The 23,601-nt window shown below is 55.9% G+C and overlaps 2 protein-coding genes across 2 annotated transcripts; one reads left to right on the top strand and one right to left on the bottom strand.

Moving 5' to 3' along the window:
* Positions 1-4,900: 4,900 nt before the first annotated feature.
* On the top strand, positions 4,901-10,017 carry LOC120701156. The gene is made up of 6 exons (XM_039985299.1): positions 4,901-5,164; positions 5,316-5,420; positions 5,604-5,784; positions 9,264-9,346; positions 9,424-9,472; positions 9,536-10,017. Exons 1-6 carry the CDS (start codon positions 4,901-4,903, stop codon positions 10,015-10,017), a joined length of 1,164 nt encoding a protein of 387 aa, XP_039841233.1.
* A 3,799-nt stretch (positions 10,018-13,816) lies between these two features.
* On the bottom strand, positions 13,817-14,384 carry LOC120701157. Its single transcript, XM_039985300.1, has 2 exons — positions 14,184-14,384; positions 13,817-14,140 (listed from the first exon to the last, which is right to left on the bottom strand). Exons 1-2 carry the CDS (start codon positions 14,382-14,384, stop codon positions 13,817-13,819), a joined length of 525 nt encoding a protein of 174 aa, XP_039841234.1.
* Between the last annotated feature and the right edge of the window lie 9,217 nt (positions 14,385-23,601).

The following is a 23,601-nucleotide window of genomic DNA, read 5'->3' on the forward strand; positions in this document are numbered from 1 at the left end:
CGACGGAACGCCGGTCACATCCGTTGTGTGGTATGGTGGCCTACGCCAGCTGACGCAGCCTGACAACATCTGACTCCCCCCCATGCCGTGGAGTGGTTGGCGAGTAAAGGCACCCCGTCCCGTCGGGTGGTTGGGCCGCTGCCCCAATCTGCCGAGGGCGGTCTCGAGCGAGGCGGAGTTTCCCCCCGCGCTGAGGCCCTGCAAGGGGGCTCGGCTGAGGGAGCCTCGAATGAGATGGAGACTGCCTGCGCTTCGAGAGGCATCGGCAGGGAGCCCTCGAGCGAGGCGGATTTTGTTCCACGGCTGGCGAGGCCTCGGCGGGGCCGTACTGTGGTGATGGGCCATGGGCTGAACGTGACTTGGGCTTCCTGTTCCTAGAGCGGCTTTGGGCATCCGAGTTTGGGCGTCAGTACTGCTCTAGAAAAGGAATCGGCCTAGGTACCTGTCCTGTTTTGCGCGTTTGAGAGTGTTTTAACCCAGGGTTAGGGTGCCCCATAATTATGGTACCCGACAGTAGCCCCCGAGCCTTTGGTCGAGTCAGAGACTCGGCCAGAGGGTGATTTGGCGATTTTACTCTTCGATGTGATCGATCGGCACAGTGCTTCTGCTGGACGCGTCTGAGTGCACCCGGTGGGTGCAGCCCCCGTGTTTGCGCATGACGCGATGACTCGCGCGGCGGGGTAGTACGCCTGCAGAAAAAGCACTTTGGGGCGCGCCCCTTCTTGTCTTTTTTTGGTGGCGAGACTCGTTGGCGCGCTGAGCGGGTCAGGGCCATGATGGCGCCTGCCACTCTGCGGCTAGTGCTGACGCTGTGCTGTCCGGCGTGCGGGGTTTCAGCTCTGCCTCGCCTGGTCGCTTCCCGATGCGCCGTTTGAGGGTAGTCGGCCAGCGCCGATGATGCGCTGCTCGGCGTCCAGTGGCTCTGCTTCGCCTTGTCCGGTCATGTCTCGGTACGGTAACCGAGGGCATCTTTCACGGAGTGTCGTGCCGTCACGGGCGACCCAAACCTCTATCCTTGCGACAGGCTAAAGTTTGGTGCCTGATGTGGCTATAAATAGGGGTCCTGGGACTCCCTTTTTTCTCCAACTTTCCCGCTCATGCTTCTAGCTTTGCCTAAGTTTGTAATGTTTCTTTTCGTCTTCCGTAGCCGGCCCCCGGACTGGGTGGTCTGGTTTTTTTAGGTCCTGATGCTAGAAGAATGCTTGCGAGCGACGGGCGATAGCTGGAGAGGGTGTGCTGGACGTCCCTCAGCTTCAGTGGAATTAGCAGAAGAACATCGGGCCTGTGTGGACCTGCTTTTGTGATGTCCCTCAGCCTGAAGGGGCGTTGAGGTGCCTGATCATGGTGTCGGTGCCAGGCTTCGTCGCCGTTCTTCGCACCGTCCCTGTCGGCGTCAAGGTTGCTCTCAGAGAGATGGCGTCGAGGGTGCTGTCCGCCATCTTGACCCCCAGCAAAGTCTTCGGAGGAGGAGAGGCTAGAAGAAAGCTTGCGAGAAGGGCATCCCCTCGGACCCACATGGTCTGGAGATTGCTTCTCGTGCTTTCCCCGTAGCCAGGCCAAAATGTCAGCCAAGGACTTGGTGTCCTTTATAGGCGGCCATTCCTCCCCAAGACAGTAAAGATTGCCACGTAAGTGGCAATGTGTTTGTTTCTTATGACGGCTTTGAGCCGACAACCCTTTGTAATCTTTGTTCGCAAAAAGCAATGAAGTCTTTATATCTTTGGCGCGGTTTGCTTTCTTGTTCGATTACTTGGGGTTTTACCCCTCGAATTTGTAAAGTTCTTTCCATGGGGGCGCGTCAGCACACCCACAGGTGTAGCCCCCGAGGCCTTGGAGGAGTGGGAACACTCGTCCAAGGGCTGTGAACATAATGTTTGTGTGGTTGATTAGGTATCAAGGCCACTGAGCATTCGTTTCAGCCGGCCTCGGCATTATTTCAGCCGGCATCGGCATTCCTTTCAGCTGGTAGGGCGACCTTCATCCCTTATGAACCAATTCAAATAGCTCACTGAGCGTGCAAGGGGGAATGTCTGACACGTAGGACTTTACCGCCGGGCGGCAGCCGTCTTATTCAAGGGTACGGCTTTTGCCAAGGCGTGCGAGGAGCCCCCGAGCCCCAGCCCATGTGAGGGCAATCGAGGGGGACCCCCGTCTTGCAATTATGACCCTTGGTCTGCCTTTCCGCAAATAGGAGGGGTGAAACAAACCATGCTACCCTTGCCCGGGCCGCGAGTCATGGATGCTTCGGTGAGCTGTTAGCGGGTGGTTCGAGTGGACGTCTGTGCCCTATTCGGTGAGGGTCGGCTCGTGGTCCGGAGACACGTTCCATGAAGTGCTTGCAAAGGTTCGCTAGGTAGGGCTCGAACCCGTTCGATTGGGTCCGAGGGCTCGATGCTCTCCCTCGATGGGATCCCTCTTACTAGCCGCCTCTGTTCGGCCTCGAACACAACGTAGGACATCTCAAACTTCGCGCTCGAGGCTTAGGCTTTGTATGAGCACGTCCATGTTGCCTCTGACCCTGTTGATCTGGGGTGGCTATTCGAACCCTCGGTGGGTCAGCCTTCGAACCCCTAATAAGTAGGGCTCGGAATGGCAGTTCCTTCCTTAGTAAGGAACTCCCTCCCCCACAAGGGAATATTCCATCATAGTTTTCGGCGTGGCACGCGGGGTCGTGGAGTAATGCGCGTCGTGGCCCGATGCATGTAGAGCTGGCGCGGCTTTTGAGGCGACGTTCTTGGGCAGACAGAATGGCGTGGGCGGTCGCAGAGTGATGGGACGTCACCAATAGTGCGCTCGCGCCGCTTCGGGAGCCGTCCCTCTGCAATTACTGCGCGCACGTGTGGTTCCGCAGGATCATGGGGCCCAGTTGGCAGGGAGAGTGGCATCTACCGCATTGAATGCAGTAGATTTGGAACCGTCGCGGCGAATCCACCCGCCTGCCGTGGTTAAATAGGGAGGCGCAGCGAGTCCGTTCGGCTTACCTTTGCCATTGCCTTCTCCCCCCTTCCGCCGTCCCTCTCTCGAGCAAACAGACGAGAGAGAGGGAGAGGGAGAGTGTGAGCATACCTTCCTCTCATTCTTGCCTCTCCTTCCTCGTTCCCCTCCACCGTCACCATGGTGAAGCCAGTGAGGATGGCGGACCCAGTGCCTTGGGGCCGGTCCACCGCCGACGCACCATACCTGGAGGCGCTGGTCGCCACCGAACTCCTGCCGGCGGTCACCGATCCTGCGCGCCTGGAGTGGATTGCGCCAGGGTTAGAGAAGGAGCCGAGGCCCCCGAGCGGCTACATCGTTAGCTTGGCGCGGCTACACGAGCGAGGCTTCGGCGTCCCCGCCGGCAGATTCGTCCGGGCGCTCTGCCACCACTACGGGGTGGAGCTGCATCAATTCGCCCCCAACGCCATTTCGCAGGCGGCGGTCTTCGTCGCCGTCTGCGAAGGCTACTTGGGAGTCCTGGTCCACTGGGACCTGTGGAGGCACCTCTTTCGGGGCGAGCTCTACACCGAGTCCATCTCGTAAGGGGTGAGGAGACCCATCTGCCCCGGGGGCCTAACGCTCCATCTGCGGGGATCGAGGAAGAACCTCTACATCCCCTGTACGATGACATCAAACAACCGCGAGTGGGACAAGGCGTGGTTCTACCTGCGCAATGAGGGCGGGCGGCTCCCGGCATACACCGAGATGGTCTTGACGGAGAAGCTGGACGCAGGGGGTATGAGGTATCGCCCCCCGAGCGCCAGGCGAGGCTCAAGGTGTACACCGACGCGCTGCGCCGGCTGCCGGACAAGGGACTGACTGCGGCCATCGTCATCGCGGGCTTCCACCGGCGGAGGGTGCTTCCTCTCATGGAGAGGAGGCTCCCACTCTTCTAGATGACGGAGGACACCCCGTCCGAGGGTACTCAGATGGTGGGGGAGCTCCTGTCTCACGAGATGGCCGCCCAGAGGGCGACGCGAGCAGTGTCCGTGCCTCCAGGAGGCCTCGGAGACCTCTAGAGGATCGCGATGTGCCCTGACGAGGGGTTTATACAAGTGGTAAGTTTTGTTCCCCAGCCTCGGTGAGCATGTTGTTTTCCCTTTCCTAATCCAAGTCCTGTTCACAGGGGTGCGTGGCCAGGGGTACACCTCGGACCCCCCGCTCCCTGAGGCCCGGGCCGTGAACCGCGAGTTCGCGGAGCGGAAAAAGGAGTGGAAGGACGCTGAGAAGCAGCACAGGGAGCGGAAGAGGAAGGACAGGGAGGCAAGGGAAAAGGAGAACTGGACGCGGGAAAAGCAAGGCAAGTCGCCCATCCCGTCGCCCGACTCCACACCGGAGCCGGAGTCCTCACCCTCGGCGGAGGGAGAGGTGGACCCCTCGGCGCTGCCCGGCCCCAGCGCCCCCGGGCCATCAACTCATTGGCTCCGAGCCCCCGGCGGAGGTTGAGGGCGAGGACATGCGCGTGCGGTCGCCGGTCGAGAGGCCGCCCGCTCAGCCGGTCGCGGGGACTCTCAGACGGGCGTCACCGCTGAGGCGCGAGGCCAGTCTGGGTGCTGCGCCCGGCGGCCATTCTGCAGGAGCCGGTGGGTCGGCACGGGCCCCGAGGAGCGGGTCGTGGAAGCGCAAGTTGGATGCCGCCTCAGGGTAAGTTTTCTGTTGCTTGTTTTTCCATTTTCACCTACCCTTTTCGCTTTCGTCGGTTTTGATTTCTCTCCACCCTCGGCTCAGTGCGAAGGTCTCCACTGACCGAGACCCTTTGCTAGCACCCTCCAAGGCCCTCAAGGCGGCGAGGACCTCGATGCCGAACTTGGCGCCGTAGCCCCCGAGTGGGGGGCCTTGGACGGCGAAGGAGACCCTCGTCGAGCAGTACCGGGTTATGATGGCCCGTGCGCAGACCGGCGCGGGCGACGCTAGCGGGCGCGCCATGGGGGAGGGGGTCCGGCCAAGCACCGAGGAGGAGGCTCGCCGAGGCGGCGCGGAGGATGCCGCCCGGCCGGGTGCCGGGGAAGGTGCCGGCCGAGACGGCGCGGAACATGCCATCCGGACGAGCACCGAGGAAGATAGGGAGACTGGCAGGGATGCGTCGGAGCGCCCTGCATGCCAAACGGTCGTGGTGCCCGTGGTGGAGATGCTGCCAGAGGAGGAGCCGGAGGTGGTGGTGTTGGGGCAATCCGAGGGCCCGGAGCAGGTTGCCCCGAACACTGCCACCGGCGGCGCTGGCGTTGTCTCTGCCTCCGAGGGTGGCCTTAGTGCCGGACCATCCGAAGGCTCCCCGCGGGGGCGAGGGGGCGATGGTCCAGCACGGGGTCCCCTCGAACTTCAATCGCAATGAGTGAGAGGAGGAGGAGGTCTGGAGGGTGCAGTACGAGGTTGGCTCCCAGATCCAAGCTGTCCTCGACCGCGCCTTCCAGCTTCACAAGACGACGGACTACGAGATCAGCAAGGTTAGTGCTTCTCTCTGGGACTTGTTTATTTCTGGCCGTGTTTATGCCTCTTCCGCTCATGCCCTCAGCTCACAGCAGCTAAGGCAAATCTCGCGTGACAAGAGTGCCGAGCTGGCCCAACAGTACTCCAAGGTGCAATGGCTCGAGCAATGAAACGCCAGCTTGATCACGCGATTGGGTGAGGCCAACACCCTGGAGTCTGACCTGGGGGCGCAAGATCGTGCGCGGGAGGAGGAACTAGCCCGAGCCATCGATGAGCGCGACGCCCTGAAGGCCGCGGCGGAGCAGAAGGCCCAGGAGGTCGAGCTGCTGACCGCCGCGCTGCAGCAGAAGGATGAGGCTCTCGAGGCGAGGGCGGCCGAGTGTAACACCCGGTTTATAAAAGAACATAAACCGAGCAATCATATACGTGCCAGGATCAAGTCACACGTATATATAATAGAATGAACAGTATATCACAACACATGTCACAAAAAAGATATAATAAAGTGAATGCGAATGTTATTTATTACAATAATGACAAAATGTCTGATACAGTGGAAGCGTAAAACAAATACGATAACTCTCGACGAAGCAGGGCGCCACAGGGACGTCGACTGGGAGACGAATGCCTAAAAGTCCTCGTACTCCTGGTAGCTCTGAGTGAACTCCCTCGCCTCGGCAGGAACTGAGCAGCAGTAGAGTATCCCAAGAGGAAAAAGTATAGAAGAGGCAAGAGTGAGTACACAACTCGTACTCAACAAGTATAACACAAACTATGAGGCTCTAAGGTTGGCTGACTCCACTGCATTAGCTTTTAAGTCTTGGCAAAATTTTATTAAAACTAATTACTACAAGTTGGTGAATTACCATTAACCCAGTTACATAATAATTAATCTAGATTAAACATGAACTACTGAGAACCATCTGAACCAAGCCACCCGGGGAACCTGCCTCGTCAAAGGAAGATAACCCCACTAATCAAAAGGAGGATCTGGGCCGCTCATGACTGTGAGCACGGCTAGTATACCAGTTTTACACTCTGCAGAGGTTGCACATCTTTACCCACAAGTCGTGAGCTACGCTAGAGGTTCATCACACTTTCTTAGGTGAGATGACTAGCAAACTCACTACGAGGCCGTTACAAAGGATCACGTTGGTAAGGGGTAACCGCTAGGGCTAGATCGGCAACTATGGAGCAGGTCTAGTGGGCGTCAAGCACATATGCCGAGACATAAAGCACAGACGAGGCCACTCAGCACGAGGGCCATAGAAGCTTACCACCCTTGCCCCGTCGGTAAGTTACTCCAAACCAAAAAGACCAAATTAGTCAGCCAAGACCGTCCCATTCCAGTCTTGTGGTAGCGCTGTTGTCCCAGGTTGTCGCTCTACGAACCGGTCCTTATGGAGAGTGGCCAACCTGGCAGTAAGCACCGTGCTGGCCCACTAAACTATGTTTCTAACAAAACCAATTTTAACGAGACGTGAGCCACTCAAGCCAACACAGAGGGCCACTCTCAGAATTAAGTTGCATATACCATTAATCAAATTAATTAAAAAGGACCAAGTGTGTTATAGCGCAGCAACCTAGCACATCTAACCAAAATGCAAACCCAAGGGATATATAAAGGATATAAAGTGGCTAGGAAAGTCCTTATAGGCATACAGTATTAAAATGCAGTATGAAATTATATTTAAAAGTGATAGGTGTTGTTCATGTTATACTTGCCTTCCTCAAACTGCTCCTGCTACTGCTCAAACTGGTCAGAATACGGCTGCTCCGGGTACTGGTACTGGGGCCCCTCAGATGGATCAGCGTCTACTCACGAACACATGGCCAGAACAAAGCACAACAGTAAACATACATGCAAACACTAGCAAAAACTAAGAAACAGTACATCATTACATGAAAACAGAGCACCAAACTAGTCTAAAACTATTCTACGCGTTACAACGATCGCGTGGACATAAAGAACGGCTAAAATGGAGCTAAGACGCAAAATCTAGGCTAAAAACAAGTTCTAGGGGCTTATTTGTAAGAAAAACAGAGTTACAGGGGGTTCTGGTCAAAAACCGAGGGCCTACACATAAATAAACAACAACTCTAGGGTCTAACTCGCAAAACAGCAGCCCTGGATGGTGGGTTCAATTTCTAAGGAGCTCAGGGGGCTGAGCGCTAATTTTTGGACTAAACTGCAATTTCTTTTGAAAAGAAGTGGACTGCGGGTTGATTCTCAAAAATTACAGGGACTCTTTAGCAAAACGTACAGGCCGAACCGGTACGCGCGATCCTCGGCCGTCGGATCTAGATCTGGCGGATCATATCAAAGTGGCCCACGATCTAATCTGGGCCGCTGCTTCCGAATCGGGCGGCTCAGGGGAAAAAGGGGTGCGGACGGCGGCGCGACTCGCCGGTGGCGTGTTCGGCGGCGGCGCTCGACCGGAGTTGGGCAAATCAGCGCTACAGGGCACTAATCGGGCCGGAGCTTGGCTGTGGAGCATCACCATGGCACGCGTAAGTCATTGGGACACTTAACGGGGCGCTGCGGGGCTGGGAGAGGGGTTCTCGCCGACATGGGCGGCTCGGTGTGGCGGCGCGTCGCCGGCGTAGCGGGTTAGGGTTGTTTTCGTGCCGGGTCAGGGTGCAAAAAGGGTGCGCAAGACTCCTGCAAGGCAAGCGCTCTGGCGGGGTTGCGGGGGGGGGGGGGGGGGTTCCGCAGCGAGTTCGCCACGGCAAACTGCGGCGCCGGTGGTGGCGGAGCGGCGGCGAGCGCCGTTCCGGCCTCAGCGGGTCTACGGGGTACGGGATATGGCGCCGAAGGATCCAGAGATCGGGGAGAGGCTCACCAAGGGGCTGGAAGTCCGGCGCAGGGGGTCGACGGTGATGTCCGGCGGCGGAGCTCGCGGTCCGAGTTGAAGGAGGGCGCTGCAGGGTCCCCCGACTTCTGGATCTCGCGGATCGTTGCAGGGTCGTGCTGCGAGTTTGGAAGATGGGTCAGGGCGGACCAAGGGCCACCGGCGGCAAGTAATTGAGCGGGCGGGTGGACTCACCTGCGACGGCGCATGCTCTGCTATGGGCGGAGCGGCTAGGGTTTGGGCGCGCTGGTGGACGAGATTGGATGCAGGGGTCCACGGGGGGGCCAATTAAAGGCGGCACCAGAGATTGTGGGGCGCGGATGAGGAAGGAATCCACGGCCGCTGCGCCGGAGATGTCAGGCGCGGATGTTACGCGGAGCAGAGGAACGCGCGGAGGAGAGGGGTGAATCTGACTGCTGGGCCCGGGCTGTCATTGGCGATCCGCGTGCTGCGTTGACGGGTGCTGTACTGGGCCAGCGGGGGATGAGCGGAGGTAGCGGGGCGCGCACTGAGCTAGGCCGAGGCACGAGCGTTGATTGCTGGGCTCACGCGGAGGGAAAGAAGGGGGCTGAGGGCGTTGGGCTTGTGTGGGAGCGGGCCGAAGGAGTGGGGCCATTCGCGGGACAGACCCGGAAAGAGAGGGAGTAGCGGGAGTGCTGGGCCTCGGGTGGGAAAAGAAACTGGGCCGCCAGGGGAGGTAGGTCGCGGGCTGGTTTGGGTTGAGTTTGGTTAAGGGTTTGGGTTCTCTTCTATTTCTCCTTTTTCTCTCTTCTAACTCAAACTAAACTCAAACGAAATGAATTCAAATTCAAATTTGACTTTGAATTCAAACCACACTCAAACAATTAAAACAATGCTCCAGCATGAATGCACAAACAAGTTGAACCTAAGATAAATTTTAATTACTTATGCAACAAAATTAGATTAAATGCAAGCTAAGCAAATTAAATCCTTAGAAAATTTAAATAAACCAATTAAATTTATTATTAAAGCTGAAATTTAATTTAGGGTGTTACACCGAGCTCCAGCGGAAGGAGACGGCCATCACGACGCTCACCGATGCCCTGGAGGAGAAGGACACCCTCCTGGAGGTGCGAAGGGACGCCCTCCGCAGCGCCGAGTCCGCCCTTGAAGAAAGGGGGCCTCGGTGTCGGCGTTCCTGCAATAGGTCGACGCCGCGCGGGCGGAGCTGAATGAGGAGAGGAGCCGCACCGAGGGTAAGTATCGAAACTGCTCTAGTTAACTCGGTTTTCTCGAAACTTATCTTTGTTTCCGCTCAGAGCTGCGAAATGAGGTGGCGGATGAGACCGCGCAGATGGAGGCCCTCCAAGTTGCGTACACGTCCGCCCAGAGGGACTACGTGGACTTGGAGGGGGCCGTTCTGGCTGCCTGCCGAGAGGTCGAGGGTGAGGGCGGCCCGTCGGGCAGCTCGGTAACCAGCCGTCTGAGATCCTTGGGCGGCCGGGTAGTCGAGCGACTCAAGGGCGCCCTTCGCCTCGGCGTCCAGAAGGCCCTCGGCGTGGTCTCGACGCATTACCTCGTCGACTTGGAGCAGCTGGCCATGGGGTACGTCGTCCGCGACGGCGATGATGATGCCAAGATCGATGCCATGGATCAGGCTGACGCAGGTGCCGAGGGCGCCGCCTCCACCTTGACCAGGCTCTTCGAAGGCGATCTCTTCCCCGGCGCCGAGGACGATGAGGATGAGCACAATGAGGAGGGAGGGCGGTTTGTAGATAGCCTGGGCCATGGGCCAAAGTAGATTAGTTAGGATTTTTGTCTTGATTTTTCTTTCCTATGTAAAGGATAAAGACATAATCTTAACAATGTGGCCGTTTGAGGCCTTTGTGTGTATTCGAGTGTCGTTTTTTCTCTACTTATTTTTTTCGTGCTCTCGCGTGCTCGCGTGTGACTTAGATAAACTTCTGAAAGGATTGTCGTGTTCATAAATTACTTTGGCGCAGGGTGGAGTGGAGGATGCCGTATCCCAGAGGCATAGGTGGTCCCACGGCTCGGCCGGTCCCGTGCCAAAGTAGTTTACGCCTTGCGTCCGTTTTTCTAAGTATTCGAGAGACTTAGGTGCAAAAAAAATTTCGGAAAAAATGTGACACTCTGGGGACGTTTGGGGTCCCCCCCCCCCCGTGTAGCCCCCGAGGGAGGTTCGGCTTTGCCGAGGCTCACTCGGTGTTGTGCGGGCATTCGTGCCCCCGAGGGTTCGAATGACTCCCAAGAAATTTAAAAGTAAAGCATATTTCTTTGTTGTCCCGGGAAATTGAAGATACGGGTACAAAGCATGTACAAAGAGCTCAGAATTTTAAGGGTAGAAGCGACGTAGCTGTTGAATGTTCCAAGCGTTGGCGAAGACTTCGCCTTTCTCGTTAGATAGCTTGTAGGTGCCGGGCTTGAGAACTTCCGCGATAATGTACGGACCTTCCCATGGCGGGGTGAGCTTGTGGCATCCTCGGCTGTCTTGTCGGAGTCTCAACACAAGGTCTCCCTTGTTGAGATTTCGACGTTGAACTCTCTGCGCCTGGTATCGCCGCAAAGACTGCTGGTAGCGCGCCGAGTGTAGAAGTGCCACGTCTCGTGCCTCGTCTACCTGATCTAGCGAGTCCTTGCGGGTCCGCTGATTTTGCTGCTCTTGGTAGGCTCTGAGCCTCGGGAACCTGTATTCCAAGTCGGTGGGGAGGATGGTCTCGGCGCCATAGACCAGGAAGAACGGGCTGAACCCTGTGGCTCGACTTGGGGTCGTTCTCAGGCTCCAGATGACCGAGGGTAGCTCCGTGAGCCATCTCCGGCCAAACTTGTTCAGTTTGTTGAAGATTCTTGGTTTGAGGCCATGTAGAATCATGCCGTTGGCACGCTCTACTTGGCCGTTCGTCTGTGGGTGCGCCACCGCCGACCAGTCCATGCGGATGTGGAAATCATCACAGAACCTCAAGAACTTCTTGCCCGTGAACTGAGTGCCATTGTCCATGATAATCGAATTTGGGACCCCAAACCTGTAGACTATGTCGGTGAAAAACTGCATGGCTTGCTCGAACCTGATCTTGATGATAGGTCGCGCCTCGATCCATTTGGAGAACTTGTCCACCGCTACCAGCAAGTGGGTGTAGCCCCCGGGCGCTCTCTGCAGTGGTCCTACAAGGTTCAGTCCCCACACAGTGAAGGGCCATGTAATGGGGATGGTCTGCAGAGCATGAGCCGGGAGGTGCGTTTGACGGGCGTAGAACTGACAACCTTCGTAGGTTCGCACAATTTCCGTGGCATCGGCGACCGCAGTTGGCCAGTAGAAACCCTGACTAAACGCGTTGCCCACGAGGGCGCATGGCGCCACGTGATGGCCACATACTCCGGCATGGATGTCTCGAAGCAGCTCCCTACCCTCGGGAATGGGGATGCAACATTGCAGGACTCCCGAGGGGCTGCGCATGTACTTCTCCCTATCAATTACGATGAAAGACTTGGCCCGCCTGGTGACACGTCGCGCCTGAGCGCGATCCGAGGGTAGCACCCCTAGGTTGATCCAGTCGAGCTACTGGTCGCGCCAGTCTTGCGAAGGTGGAGCCTCGTCAATCTGCATTGCCTCACCCTCATCCGCCGAGGAGGGCTCGGTTTTTGTTTCCATGGGCTCGGCCTCGTTCGCCGAGGGGTTCCCGTCGGAGGGCTCGGCAGTCGAGGGGCCCGGGTCCCCCGGATCCTTAAGATCGACTGAGGGTTTTGCGATGTCGCGAGCAAAGATATTTGGGGGAACGGTGGTTCGCCCCGACGCGATCTTAGCTAATTCATCCGCATCCTCATTCCACTTGCATGGGACGTGGTTGAGTTCTAGTCTGTCGAACTTGTCTTTGAGGCGGCGCACTCCGTTGCAGTATGCCTCCATCTTTGGATCGTGATAGCTAGACTCTTTCATTAATTGATCGATGACGAGTTGACAGTCACCCCGCACGTTGAGGAGCTTGATGCCGAGTTCGATGGCAATGCGGAGGCCAGCGAGGAGAGCCTCGTACTCTGCCATGTTGTTGGATGCTGGAAAGTGAAGACGGATCACATATCACATTCGTACTCTGAGAGGTGAGACGAAAAGGAGGCCAGCGCCTGCGCCTGTTTTCATCACCGACCCGTCGAAGTACATGGTCCAACACTCCACTTGGATTTGCGGTGGGGGCAACTGAGTGTCGGTCCACTCAGCCACGAAGTCAGCCAGAATCTGGGACTTGATCGCCTTGCGAGGCACGTACGTGAGTATTTCTCCCATCAGCTCCACGGACCATTTGACGATTCTACCTGAGGCTTCCCGGTTGTGGACTATCTCTCCCAATGGGAAAGACGAGACCACGGTGATGGGGTGGGCCTCGAAGTAGTGTCACAGCTTGCGCCGAGCCAAGACCACTGCGTATAGTAGCTTCAGGATTTGCGGGTACCGTATCTTGGTTCCGACAACACTTCGCTGATGTAATACACTGGCCGTTGGACGGGCAGAGCATGACCCTCCTCTTGTCTTTCCACAACGATCACCACGCTGACAACTTGGGTCGTCGCAGCTACGTATAGGTAGAGGGGCTCGCTGTCCATTGGTGGTGTGAGAATGGGGGCATGAGTAGCCTGTCAAGGGCTTCTTGAGCCTCGGGTGTCCACGTGAAGTGCTCGGTTTTCCTCAGGAGTCGGTACAGAGGCAAGCCTTTCTCACTGAGGCGCGAGATGAAGCGGCTTAGTGCTACCAGGCAGCCCATGACCCTCTGTACCCCCTTCAAGTCTCGGATCGGTCCCATCCACCGGATGGCCTCGACTTTCTCAAGGTTGGGCTCAATGCCTCGCTGGGAGACGATGAAGCCCAAGAGCATGCCTCGAGGCACCCCGAACACACATTTTTCTGGGTTGAGTTTTACCCCCTTGGCCCTTAGGCAGTCGAACGTGATCCTGAGATTGGTTACTAGGTCGTCAGTCTTCCTGGATTTCACGACGATGTCGTCGACATATGCTTCTACATTCCGCCTGATATGGTCCCCGAACACGTGGAGCATACATCGCTGGTATGTAGCCCCGACGTTTCTAAGACCAAATGGCATCGTGACATAGCAGTACATGCCGAAAGGTGTGATAAAAGAAGTTGCGAGCTGGTCGGACTCTTTCATCTTGATTTGGTGGTAACCAGAGTAAGCATCAAGAAAGGATAAAAGTTCGCATCCCGCAGTTGAATCAACAGTTTGATCAATACGTGGCAAAGGAAAGGGAACTTTCGGACATGCTTTATTTAAACTAGTGTAGTCTACGCACATCCTCCAACTTCTATTCTTTTTCTTAAGTAATACAGGATTAGCTAGCCACTCGGGATGAAATACCTCCTTGATGAATCCGGCCGCCAGAAGTTTCTGCAGTTCCTCGCCGATCGCCCGGCGCTTGAGCTCGTCAAAGCGTCGCAGGCGCTGCTTCACCGGCTTGGAGTTGGGTCGGATGTCAAGGGAGTGCTCGGCGACCTCCCTCGGTATGCCAAGCATGTCCGAGGGGCTCCACGCGAAGATGTCTGCATTGGCGCGGAGAAAGTCGACGAGCACCACTTCCTATTTGCTGTCGAGGGTGGTGCGGACCCTCAACGCCTTGCCGTCGGGATGGCTCGGGTCAAGGGGCACTGTCTTGATACCCTCGGCAGGCTCGAAACTGCCTGCGTGTCGGTGTGCGGAATCCATGGCTTTGCTTACCATTTTATCCAGAGTGGCTGCGAGGGCATCGTCGTCCGCCTGAGCCTCAGCACGCTCGACGCATTCAACGTCGCACTCGTAGGCATGCTCAAACGACGGGCCGACAGTGATGACACCCTTCGGCCCCGGCATCTTCATCTTGAGGTAGGCGTAGTTTGGGACCGCCATGAACTTGGAGTAGCACGGCTGCCCCAATATGGCATGGTATGCCCCCACAAAAACCTACTACCTCGAAGGTGAGTATCTCCTTGCGGAAGTTTACAGGCGTGCCGAAGCAGACGGGCAAGTCGATCTGCCCGAGTGGTTGGACTCGCTTCCCTGGCGCGACGCCGTGAAACGGCGACATGCTAGGGTGCAGCTTGTCCAGGTCGACCCCCATGAGCTCGAGGGAGTGCGCGTACAGAATATTGAGGCTGCTGCCTCCGTCCATGAGCACCTTGGAGAATCGGGTGTTGCCGATGATGGGTTCCACGACGAGCAGGTACAGCCCTAGATTCGGGATGTAATCGGGGTGGTCCTCGCGGCTGAAGGAGATGGTATCCTCCAACCAGTCAAGGTAAGCTGGCGTAGCCTTGGTGACGGAGAAGACCTCTCGGCGCTCTCGCCGTAGGCCCGCCGCAGATGAAGAACACGTTCTCCACCGAGGGCCCTCTTCATCCATTTCTTTCTTGGCCTCATCCATGCGGCCGAGACGGTTGAAGTACTTGCGGAGCATGTCGCACTCCTCGAGGGTGTGGTTGACTTTCCCCTTATGATAAGGGCACGGCTCCTTGAGCATGTCGTCGAACAGGCTGCCGCCTCGAGGGGGCCTCGAGGCCCTTTGTTGTCGGGGGTGACGGCGTAAGCCTCGTCGGAGTCCTCCTCCTGCCCCTGACCACGCTAGTTTGGCGGGACCTTCTTCTTGCGTCTCTTGCCTCACTTGGGCTTCTTCAAGTTGTCCTTGGCTTTGCTGCCCTCCGCGGGCGCGTCCACCTTGTGTTTGCCCTTCTCACCGTCAAAAACAGCACCAACTGCCTCTTCGCCGAAGGTGAAGTTGGTGGCTATGTCGAACAGCTCGGTAGCGCTGGAAGGAGGATTCTGTCCCAGCTCACGCACGAGGTCCCTGCACGTGGTGCCCAAATGGAAGGCACTGATGACTTCGAAGTCCTTGACGCTAGGGAGCTCGGTGCACTATTTGGAGAAACACTGGATGTAGTCCCGCAAGGGCTCGTCGGGTTGCTGTCGACATCCTTGGAGGTCCCAAGAGTTCCCGGAACGCACATACGTGCCCTGAAAGTTGCCCACAAAGGTCTTGACAAGGTCAGACCAGTCGTGGATCTGATTGGCTGGAAGATACTCGAGCCAAGTGCGTGCGGAATCCGTGAGGTGCAGAGGAAGGTTGCGGAATATGACGGCGTCATCAGTCGCGCCGCCTAGCTGGCACACTAGGCGGTAGTCATTGAGCCAGAGCCGGGGATCCGTTTCTCCCGAGTACTTGGTGAGTGTGGTGGGCTGCCGAAAGTGCTGGGGAATAGAGTAGCGCGGATTTCCCGGCTGAACACACGGGTGCCCGGAGGCTCCGGTGATGGACTCCTATCCTCCTTGCGATCGTAGCGTCCACCACGTCGAGGGTGGTAACCGTGAGTGGCACCATCTTCCTTCTTCTAGTTCAGGACGTTGTAGGCATCGCCGTCATGTGTGTTACCGCGCGTGTCCCGGAGTCGGTCCTTCACAGGAGTCTGCTTGACACAATCGTGTACCAAGGGTGCCTTCGCCCTATTTGCCGGTGGGGTATGTACTGAGGGCTCACGGTCCTACTATGCTGCCCCATCAGCTCCTGCCGAGGCCACCGAGCGCAATTGAGACGCAGAACTCTCGGCCTGCTGCACTGCAGCATCATCGAGGAGTGCCTGTGCTTCTTTGGGCAAGTTGCGGCCCTCGGGCGTGGAGGGTTCAGGCATTGCGCAGATCAGGAGTGCCGCAGCGGTGATCTTCTGGCTGGCCCTGGGTAACGCCAGGGGACTTCCTTCACGTCCTTCGGCCAGGATCCGTTCCAGGGCCACGCGTCCTGCTTCTCGAGCTCTCGTACTGCGTCCGGTACGTTCCTGCTCGAGCGCAAGGCGCAGCTTCTACGTTTGCCGACGCTCCTCGTCGAGCTTGGCCTCAAGCTCCCAGAGTTGCGCCAGCTGTGCCTAGCCGCTGTAGTTGCCCCTACCGCCAGCTGTGCCTAGCTGTGTCTAGCCGCTGTAGTTGCCCCTACCGCGGCTGTCGTGGCTTAAGCCGCGCCTGCCGCGGCGTTGTCGTCGACGTCGCTATCGTGCTCTCCCAGCACGGTGACGAAGCATTCCCGAGTCGGGTCGTAATCCTCCTCGCTGGAATCGTCGGAACAGGAAAGGCGGTAGTCTACCGCGGCCTGAAACGACAAGAATGCCTCGAGGTCACGGATCCCGAAGTAGTCCCACTACGGGTTCACATGATCCTGCGCGGGGATAGACCCTTCGTCGGCGGAGCCGAGGTATGAGCTGTCGGGTGTTGACGCTATGAGGTTGCGGATCGAGAGCAGATGATGCCTGGGCAAATCCTCGTACGCGCTCATGTTGGTGCTGACAGACGACGTGTGGGTCATGGCCGAGGACTGCATCCCGTGAGGGTAGAGTGGTGGCCAAGACGCGCCTTCCCCTGTCAGCGTTGCAGTTGGGTTTGGTGATGAGGTGGTGGCGCTCCCCATCGTGGCGTCTGTTTGTGGCGCCCTAGCTTCGACCCATGCGGGGAGGCTAGGGCGCGTCACTCTGCGCCGTTCCATGCGGGCTCGCCGCGCACGCTGGCCCGAGCGCCTCCGGCGCTGCGGCTACGGCGCTGGGACGTCGGGGTTGCTTCGGGGCGTGAGGAGCTCCATGAGGTAACCGTTGCCGGTTGCCCTGAACTCCAGACTCCCGAACCGGATCACAGTTCCCGCTGGGAACGGATCCGATACGCCCATCGGGAACCGTCTTGACATGACCACCATCTGGAGACCAAGTAGGAGTAGAGAGTGATTTTTCACGCATCGCCCCCTACCTGGCGCGCCAACTGTCGGTGTCAGGAACTCGCAGCCCAATGCCAACTAGTAAATGTGTTACGTGTCCCTGTCTCCAGATGGTTGATGCAAGAGAAACACAATGACACCGGGGTTATCCTGGTTCTGGCCGAGGGGCCCGTACGTCCAGCAGAGGAGGATGTACTGTGTTACTTGCCCCGGGGTGCTCGTAGTAGGGGATACAAGCTTGAGCGAGAGAGGGAGAGAAGCTCCCAAGTCCCTGGAGGTGCTAAGGTTCGATTGAGGCAAGTGTCAATATCAAGAGTGGTGGGTGCGTATGCAGGTGTTCGTGTGTCCGTGCTAGGGGGCCTGCCTCCTCCTTTTATAGACCAAGGAGGGGAGAGTTACACATGTAAGATATTTTTGGGGGCACCGTTCTCCCTTCTAATCCGGGGGAGAATAGTGGTCGTTCCTGTCGCTGAGTGCTGCGGAGCATGACGTCGGGCGTGGTCGTCGTCCTTGCGAGTCCTCTGACTGTTTCCAAGGCGTGTCCGTGTCCTATGGCACCAGTCGATGGTGTGGCGGTGACAGCGGAGTGAACAGATGTTATCGCCACAAATTAACAGGGTTAATTTATGGGCCGAAAGCAAGTTGGGCTTAAAGCAGAAGATCAAGAGGGCTTGTAAACCGGCTCCTGCGCGAGCATTTGGGCCACATAGGCCGTGTATCTTTAGGGTTAGCTTAAAATTAGAGATAGAGTCCAATCGGGACAAGATAGATAGATTGTTTCCCAAGTCTCCGGACTATAAATATGTATCTTATGTTATTCGTAAAAGGAGAACGTCCTCACGTTTGCAACATCAATCTCGACGCAACGCCACCCCTAATTCTAGGGTTTCATCCAAGTAAGCGCCATGCTGCCTTGATCGCTTTGCGCGATCAAGGCAGTATTGTTCTTACTTTTACCTTGGTATTACTCGTACTGAAGCGTTTTTGATGGCGAGTAGTGCTAGTTATCTTGATGTTCGTAGTAGAGCTTTTAGTTGATCTATCATGCTTTCATCGCTTATTTACTACGAATATCACATTGTCTTTGCGCGATCATGTCATCATCTTACGCTAGCTCTTGTTGCATAGAGTTAGCTGGGCAAAGGCAACACCCTGCTTCTTTTATGTTCAGTAGATCTAATCTGTTATGGTTGTTCTCATGCTTGGGAATTAGCGTAATATCTGCTAGGTTAGGCCTTGCAAATGGGTTGAACGATCTGGCGGCGTATTAGATGCTTTGCTTTGATCTTGATAGGGAATTGATCCGGGAATTAGCTCCTGCTTGTTCTTAGGCCTCTGTTTTGGTTGATGCATATTTATTTGTTACGTTTGTTAGGCTCAATTACGTGTAGGATGATCCGATCTAGCAGTGAAGCTTTACCATCGTAGATTAGATTAGCTAGATTTAATTGAAGCAGTTTCCATAATTATGCCTTATTCACTGACATCCGGAGATACAGATCCGATCTGACACCGGGACTCGATCGGCTCCTATACAGCCGATGCAAGAGTCGTCCCGGGGAGCCGACACCACGGCTTGGACTAATGTTTACACGTGTCTTTGTACGCAGGCAAATCGTTTGAAGCACGTTCGCACCCTCCTGATCGGGTATAGGTCAGGTGGCACGCCCGGCATTCTCCGTAATCTCCGGGCGCGTGACTGGATTGCGGGCCGTCGACGAGGGAGCAGTGTCTGCCAGCGCATCAAGTGACCTCCCGGCTCTACGTGTTACCTGTCGCCGCTCGCCGGTGGGTTTCGACAGACAACACATTCTGGCATGCCTGGTGGGACCCTTTTCAGCATCAACATCCGCTGCAACAATGACTGGACCGCCGGACCAGGAAGCCGCTCCCAACCCCATCACATACGAAGAACTCCCTCCTGAACACAAGAAGAAGTATGATGATGTCAGAGCTGCACTCGAGGCCGATCTCATCGGCTCTTTTGAAAGAACCCGCAACCACGGCATCAGGTGGAAGGGGTTCTCACCTCAAGGCGCTCTCGACGGCGTAGATCTGTCTGTGCCATCAGAGGAGCGCACCAGGGCTCTGCGTCAGGAGATGAACTACATGATGGCCCACACACTTCATTGGCACTCTGAGAGCCTGATGAACGAGCTCGAGCACATGGTGCATCGCGTCATCCAAGAGGTGATCAAGAACCAGTACTCTGCATCAGGACCAGCCTTGGGGAAGCATGCGGGAGAAGCTGCACTATATTTTAGGCCGCCGATACCGTTCTCTTTCGCGGCTCCAAGACCACAGAATTCGCTGATCTACGTCGTTCACAAGATTGGCAGTGATCCTGGAGAAGGCCAGTTCCTGACCGAGCCTCCCAAGGAGATCCCGTACGGCTACACGTGCGCATACATCCCTGACAATGTCAATCCAACACGCTCGGTACAGCTGGCAAACCCAGGGGCTTCTGGACCAGACGCGGAGAAACTAGCGTGGCTGGCAAAGTATGCTACCGGGCCGAGTGCTGAGCCATCGGCCCCAGGAACCCTTAGCGTGGAGCAGGTCAGTGCAGTACTGAGAGACCAGTTCGGCATCCTGCCCAAGAGGAAGGCGATCGGATATTCCAAGCCGTATCCAAGTGAATACGACAAGATCCCGCTGCCACCAAAGTATCGGCTCCCTGAGTTCACCAAGTTCAGTGGTTCAGAAGGAGCCAGCTCCATAGAGCATGTGAGCCGATACCTTACGTAGCTCGGGATGATCTCCGTATCGGATCCTATAAGGGTCCGGTTCTTTTCCCAGTCTCTCACCGGCCCAGCTTTTGGATGGTACACGTCTTTGGCCCCGGATTCGATTCGTACTTGGAGGCAGCTTGAAGACCAGTTCCATACCCAATACCACTCGGAATCGGCCGAAGCTGGAATTGCTGACCTAGCCCAAGTCAAGCAGAGGCAGGGGGAGACTGTGTCGGAGTATATACAGTGCTTCAGAGAGGTCAAGAATCGGTGCTACTCATCGCGCATCACCGAGAAAGAGGCAGTTGATCTGGCAGTACTGGGACTCGCTAAGCCGATCAAGGATATTTTCAACTGGAGTTCACCTCTCTGGCACACCTGGTGTGGAAGCTTACAACGTACGAGCATTACCATCCTGAGCTGTACCAGGACAAGTTCAAGCGCCATGTGAACATGGCTCAAGCGGACGAATCTGATGACTCTGGCGAGGAACACGAGATAGCCGTAGCAGAGTGGACTCGGGGGGGCAAACCCCGTCCCGTGCAAGTGGGTCAAGCAGCAGGGGCTTGTGAAGGGCTTCGACATCGACGTGACCAAAGCACAGCAGATATTCGATCTGCTGCTAAAGGAAAAAATAGCTAAAGCTCCCAGAGAATCACAAGTCGCCAACCGCACAAGAGCTGCAGAGGAGACTGTATTGCAAATGGCACCACTCGTTCACTCATGCCATGGGTGAATGCAAGGAGCTGCGCCGTCAGATTCAATCGGCTATCGAGCAAGGCCGATTGATCCTGGCCCAACATACGATGAAGGTGGACACGAGGCCCTTCCCACAGGTCAATGTGGTGGAGCTTCCAGACGTTACCCCTACGGGCCAGAATTTTTCGTTCCAGATCAACATGGCAGGGCTTGTGCGTCGTCATGACGAGCAGAGGAGAGAGGCCGTTTCTGGCAAGCGGCCCCAAGATCGAGATGAACCAGAGCAGCAATACATTACTGAAGAACAGGTTCGTCACATCCATAATCAACTCCCAGTTTCTGACCGGCTTCGGGAAAAGTATGAATATCAGCACAAGCTGCGTCGCCGGTACAAGTCAGAAGAAGAAGAATACGAGTACTGCACAGGAAGGACGCTGGGAAGACATCAAGCCGTGCGCGACCACTGGCACTGTCCGTTCTTCAGGTATTGTTGGAACTCCGGCATGAGCCGATTGCCTACTATAGATGATTGTCTGGAGTGCAGGCCTCGGACACGCCAGTCTGAGGGAGTATCGGTCTTCCGGCGATTGGGGCCCAAAGTGCGTCATGATGACCGCGTTGAGGGGCCAACCAGGGGTGATCTCGAGCCGGAAGAAGAAGAAGAAGATAAGTACCATCGCCCACGGTGGTGTCCTGATGGTCTCAGCCGTTCTCAGAAGCGCAGGGTGCAACGCTTGTGCAGCCTCGAAGAAGCAGAGACAAAGTACCTTGACATGCTAAGAAAGGTGCGTCCGGATCTTGCAGAACAGGTCAGGCGTCCGCGAAGGATGGAGAGGCGCCCTACAAGGAAAGAGTGGCGCCCCAAGCAGTCAAAAGCCGATGAGAAGCCATCGGCTGAGGTAAATATGGTGTTCGTCCTCCCATCGGAGTTCCGGGCACCTAGGCCGGAAGATTTGCCTATTGCACAGCTCGATCTTGGTCCTCAGCTGGTCATCTTTGAGAAGCCAAAGGAGAAGAGCTACAAGCATCTGAAAGGGCTTTATCTCAAGGGCTTCATCAACGGCAAGCCTGTCAACAGAATGTTGGTCGACACTGGCGCTGCGATCAACCTGATGCCATATTCAGTACTGCGCCGGTTGGGGCGTTCCACTGCTGACCTCATCAAGACCAATGTGACGCTCAACGATTTCAACGGGCAAACGTCAGAGGCGATGGGAGTTCTTAATGTGGAGCTAACAGTTGGACGCAAGACGATCCCGGCCTCGTTCTTCATCGTCAACAGCAAGAGCACCTACACGGTACTGCTCGGAAGGGATTGGATTCACACTAATTGTTGCGTTCCTTCCACTATGCATCAGTATCTGGTCCAATGGGATGGCGATCAAGTAGAAGTGGTCCCTGCAGATGAGTCTAGTGAGGTCTCGGTCGCAGACATGAACGCCTGGGACGCAGAAGGACAAGAACCGATTTCAGGGATCGCGCTAGAGGACTGTGATCGGATCGAGGCGACAAAAAAACGGATTGAGGCTGGTCTTATCCACTGGCCTCACAGAGTAGAGGCATCCTGGCACACTACAGGATGCAGCAGAGTTAGGAAGGCCGGTCCAGGCGACCGGCCCCAAAAAATAGAAAGATCTTGTTTAGGATCAAAATTGTTTCATGACGTACAGACAATGGCCTGCTCTAGCAGTTGGCCAATTACTGAACATTTGATCTTGAATGATAATAAAAGTTTGGAAACGGCCAGCCCATGCGGTTGGCCGGATAATTTTTCTTGTCATCTCCCTGTGTTTGCCGCCGATCTTGCTGATGATGAAGATTCGCCTGCGTTCGCAGCTGGTTTTTTAGACGACGGCAAGCTGGGATTCGGGTTCACGTCAGCTGACGATTTAGAAGAGGTTGATATTGGTCCTGGGGATAAGCCACGACCGACATTTATCAGCAAAAAGTTGGACCCAGCCTTGCGTGAGGAGATGATCGCGTTGCTCAAAGAATACCGGGATTGCTTCGCGTGGGATTACACTGAGATGCCCGGTCTGGACAGGAGCATCGTAGAGCATCGGCTCCCGCTCAAGAAAGGATTTCGGCCGTTCCAACAACGAGCACGACAAATGAAGGCCGAAGTCCTAGAGGAAGTCAAGAAAGAGGTGGAGAAGATGTTGGATGCTGGATTCATCAGGCCGTGCCGGTATGCAGAGTGGATCTCCAGCGTGGTACCGGTATAGAAGAAGGATGGCCGATGGCGAGTTTGCGTTGATTTTAAATATCTCAACAGGGCGACGCCAAAGGATGAATACCCAATGCCTGTTGCGGAAACATTGATCAACGCAGCTGCTGGCCACAAAATGATGAGTTTCATGGATGGCAATGCCGGCTATAATCAGATCTTCATGGCCCCAGAAGACGTGAACAAGACCGCGTTCAGAGTACCGGGCGCAGTCGGATTATTTGAGTACTTGGTTATGTCTTTCGGATTGAAAAATGCCGGTGCAACCTATCAGCGAGCTATGAATTATATCTTTCATGATCTAATCGGCAAACTGGTGGAGGTCTATATCGATGATGTCGTAGTCAAGTCTACATCCGCTAGGGGGCACTTGGAAGATCTGCGTCAAGTTTTGGAGCGGACTCGAAAATTTGGGCTCAGAATGAACCCAAAGAAGTGTGCTTTTGGCGTGTCGACTGGTCAATTCTTGGGATTCCTGGTGCACGAACAAGGAATTGAGATTGGCCTAAAGAGTCAAGAAGCTGTGAAGATGATGACGCCGCCTACCACGAAGAAAGAATTACAGAAACTCATTGGTAAAATTAATTTTGTCAGACGATTTATCTCTAATCTGTCTGGACGCATCGAACCATTTATGGGTTTAGTAAAGATTAAATCAGATGATGAGTTTCGCTGGGGGGCAAAACAGCAGCGAGCCTTCGATGAAATCAAGGAATATTTATTAAAGCCTCCAGTGCTGGTTCCTCCCCAACAAGACAGGCCGTTCTACGTGTACTTGTCCGTGGGGGACACGTCTATTGCTTCGGTATTAGTCCAGAAGCACGACGGCCAGGAGAGGGTAGTTTTCTACCTCAGCAGGCGCATACTAGATGCCGAGACCAGGTATCCTGAGATCGAAAAGCTTTGTCTTTGTTTATTCTTTACATGCACAAAGCTTCGACATATTTTGCTCTCGGCGGAAACTATTGTCATATGCAAATCGGAT

This window comes from Panicum virgatum, chromosome 3K (genome assembly GCF_016808335.1).
Source record: "Panicum virgatum strain AP13 chromosome 3K, P.virgatum_v5, whole genome shotgun sequence".
In the NCBI taxonomy this organism is placed as follows: Eukaryota; Viridiplantae; Streptophyta; class Magnoliopsida; order Poales; family Poaceae; genus Panicum; species Panicum virgatum.

Coding starts and splice junctions, on each gene's coding strand:
- LOC120701156 (XM_039985299.1), top strand. CDS start 4,901: ATGGGGGAGGGGGTCCGGCCAAGCACCGAGGAGGAGGCTCGCCGAGGC. Junction 5,421..5,603: donor CGGACTACGAGATCAGCAAG/GTTAGTGCTTCT, acceptor CGATTGGGTGAG/GCCAACACCCTGGAGTCTGA. Junction 5,785..9,263: donor CGAGGCGAGGGCGGCCGAGT/GTAACACCCGGT, acceptor AATTTAATTTAG/GGTGTTACACCGAGCTCCAG.
- LOC120701157 (XM_039985300.1), bottom strand. CDS start 14,384: ATGGACGGAGGCAGCAGCCTCAATATTCTGTACGCGCACTCCCTCGAG. Junction 14,141..14,183: donor AGGAGATACTCACCTTCGAG/GTAGTAGGTTTT, acceptor ATATTGGGGCAG/CCGTGCTACTCCAAGTTCAT.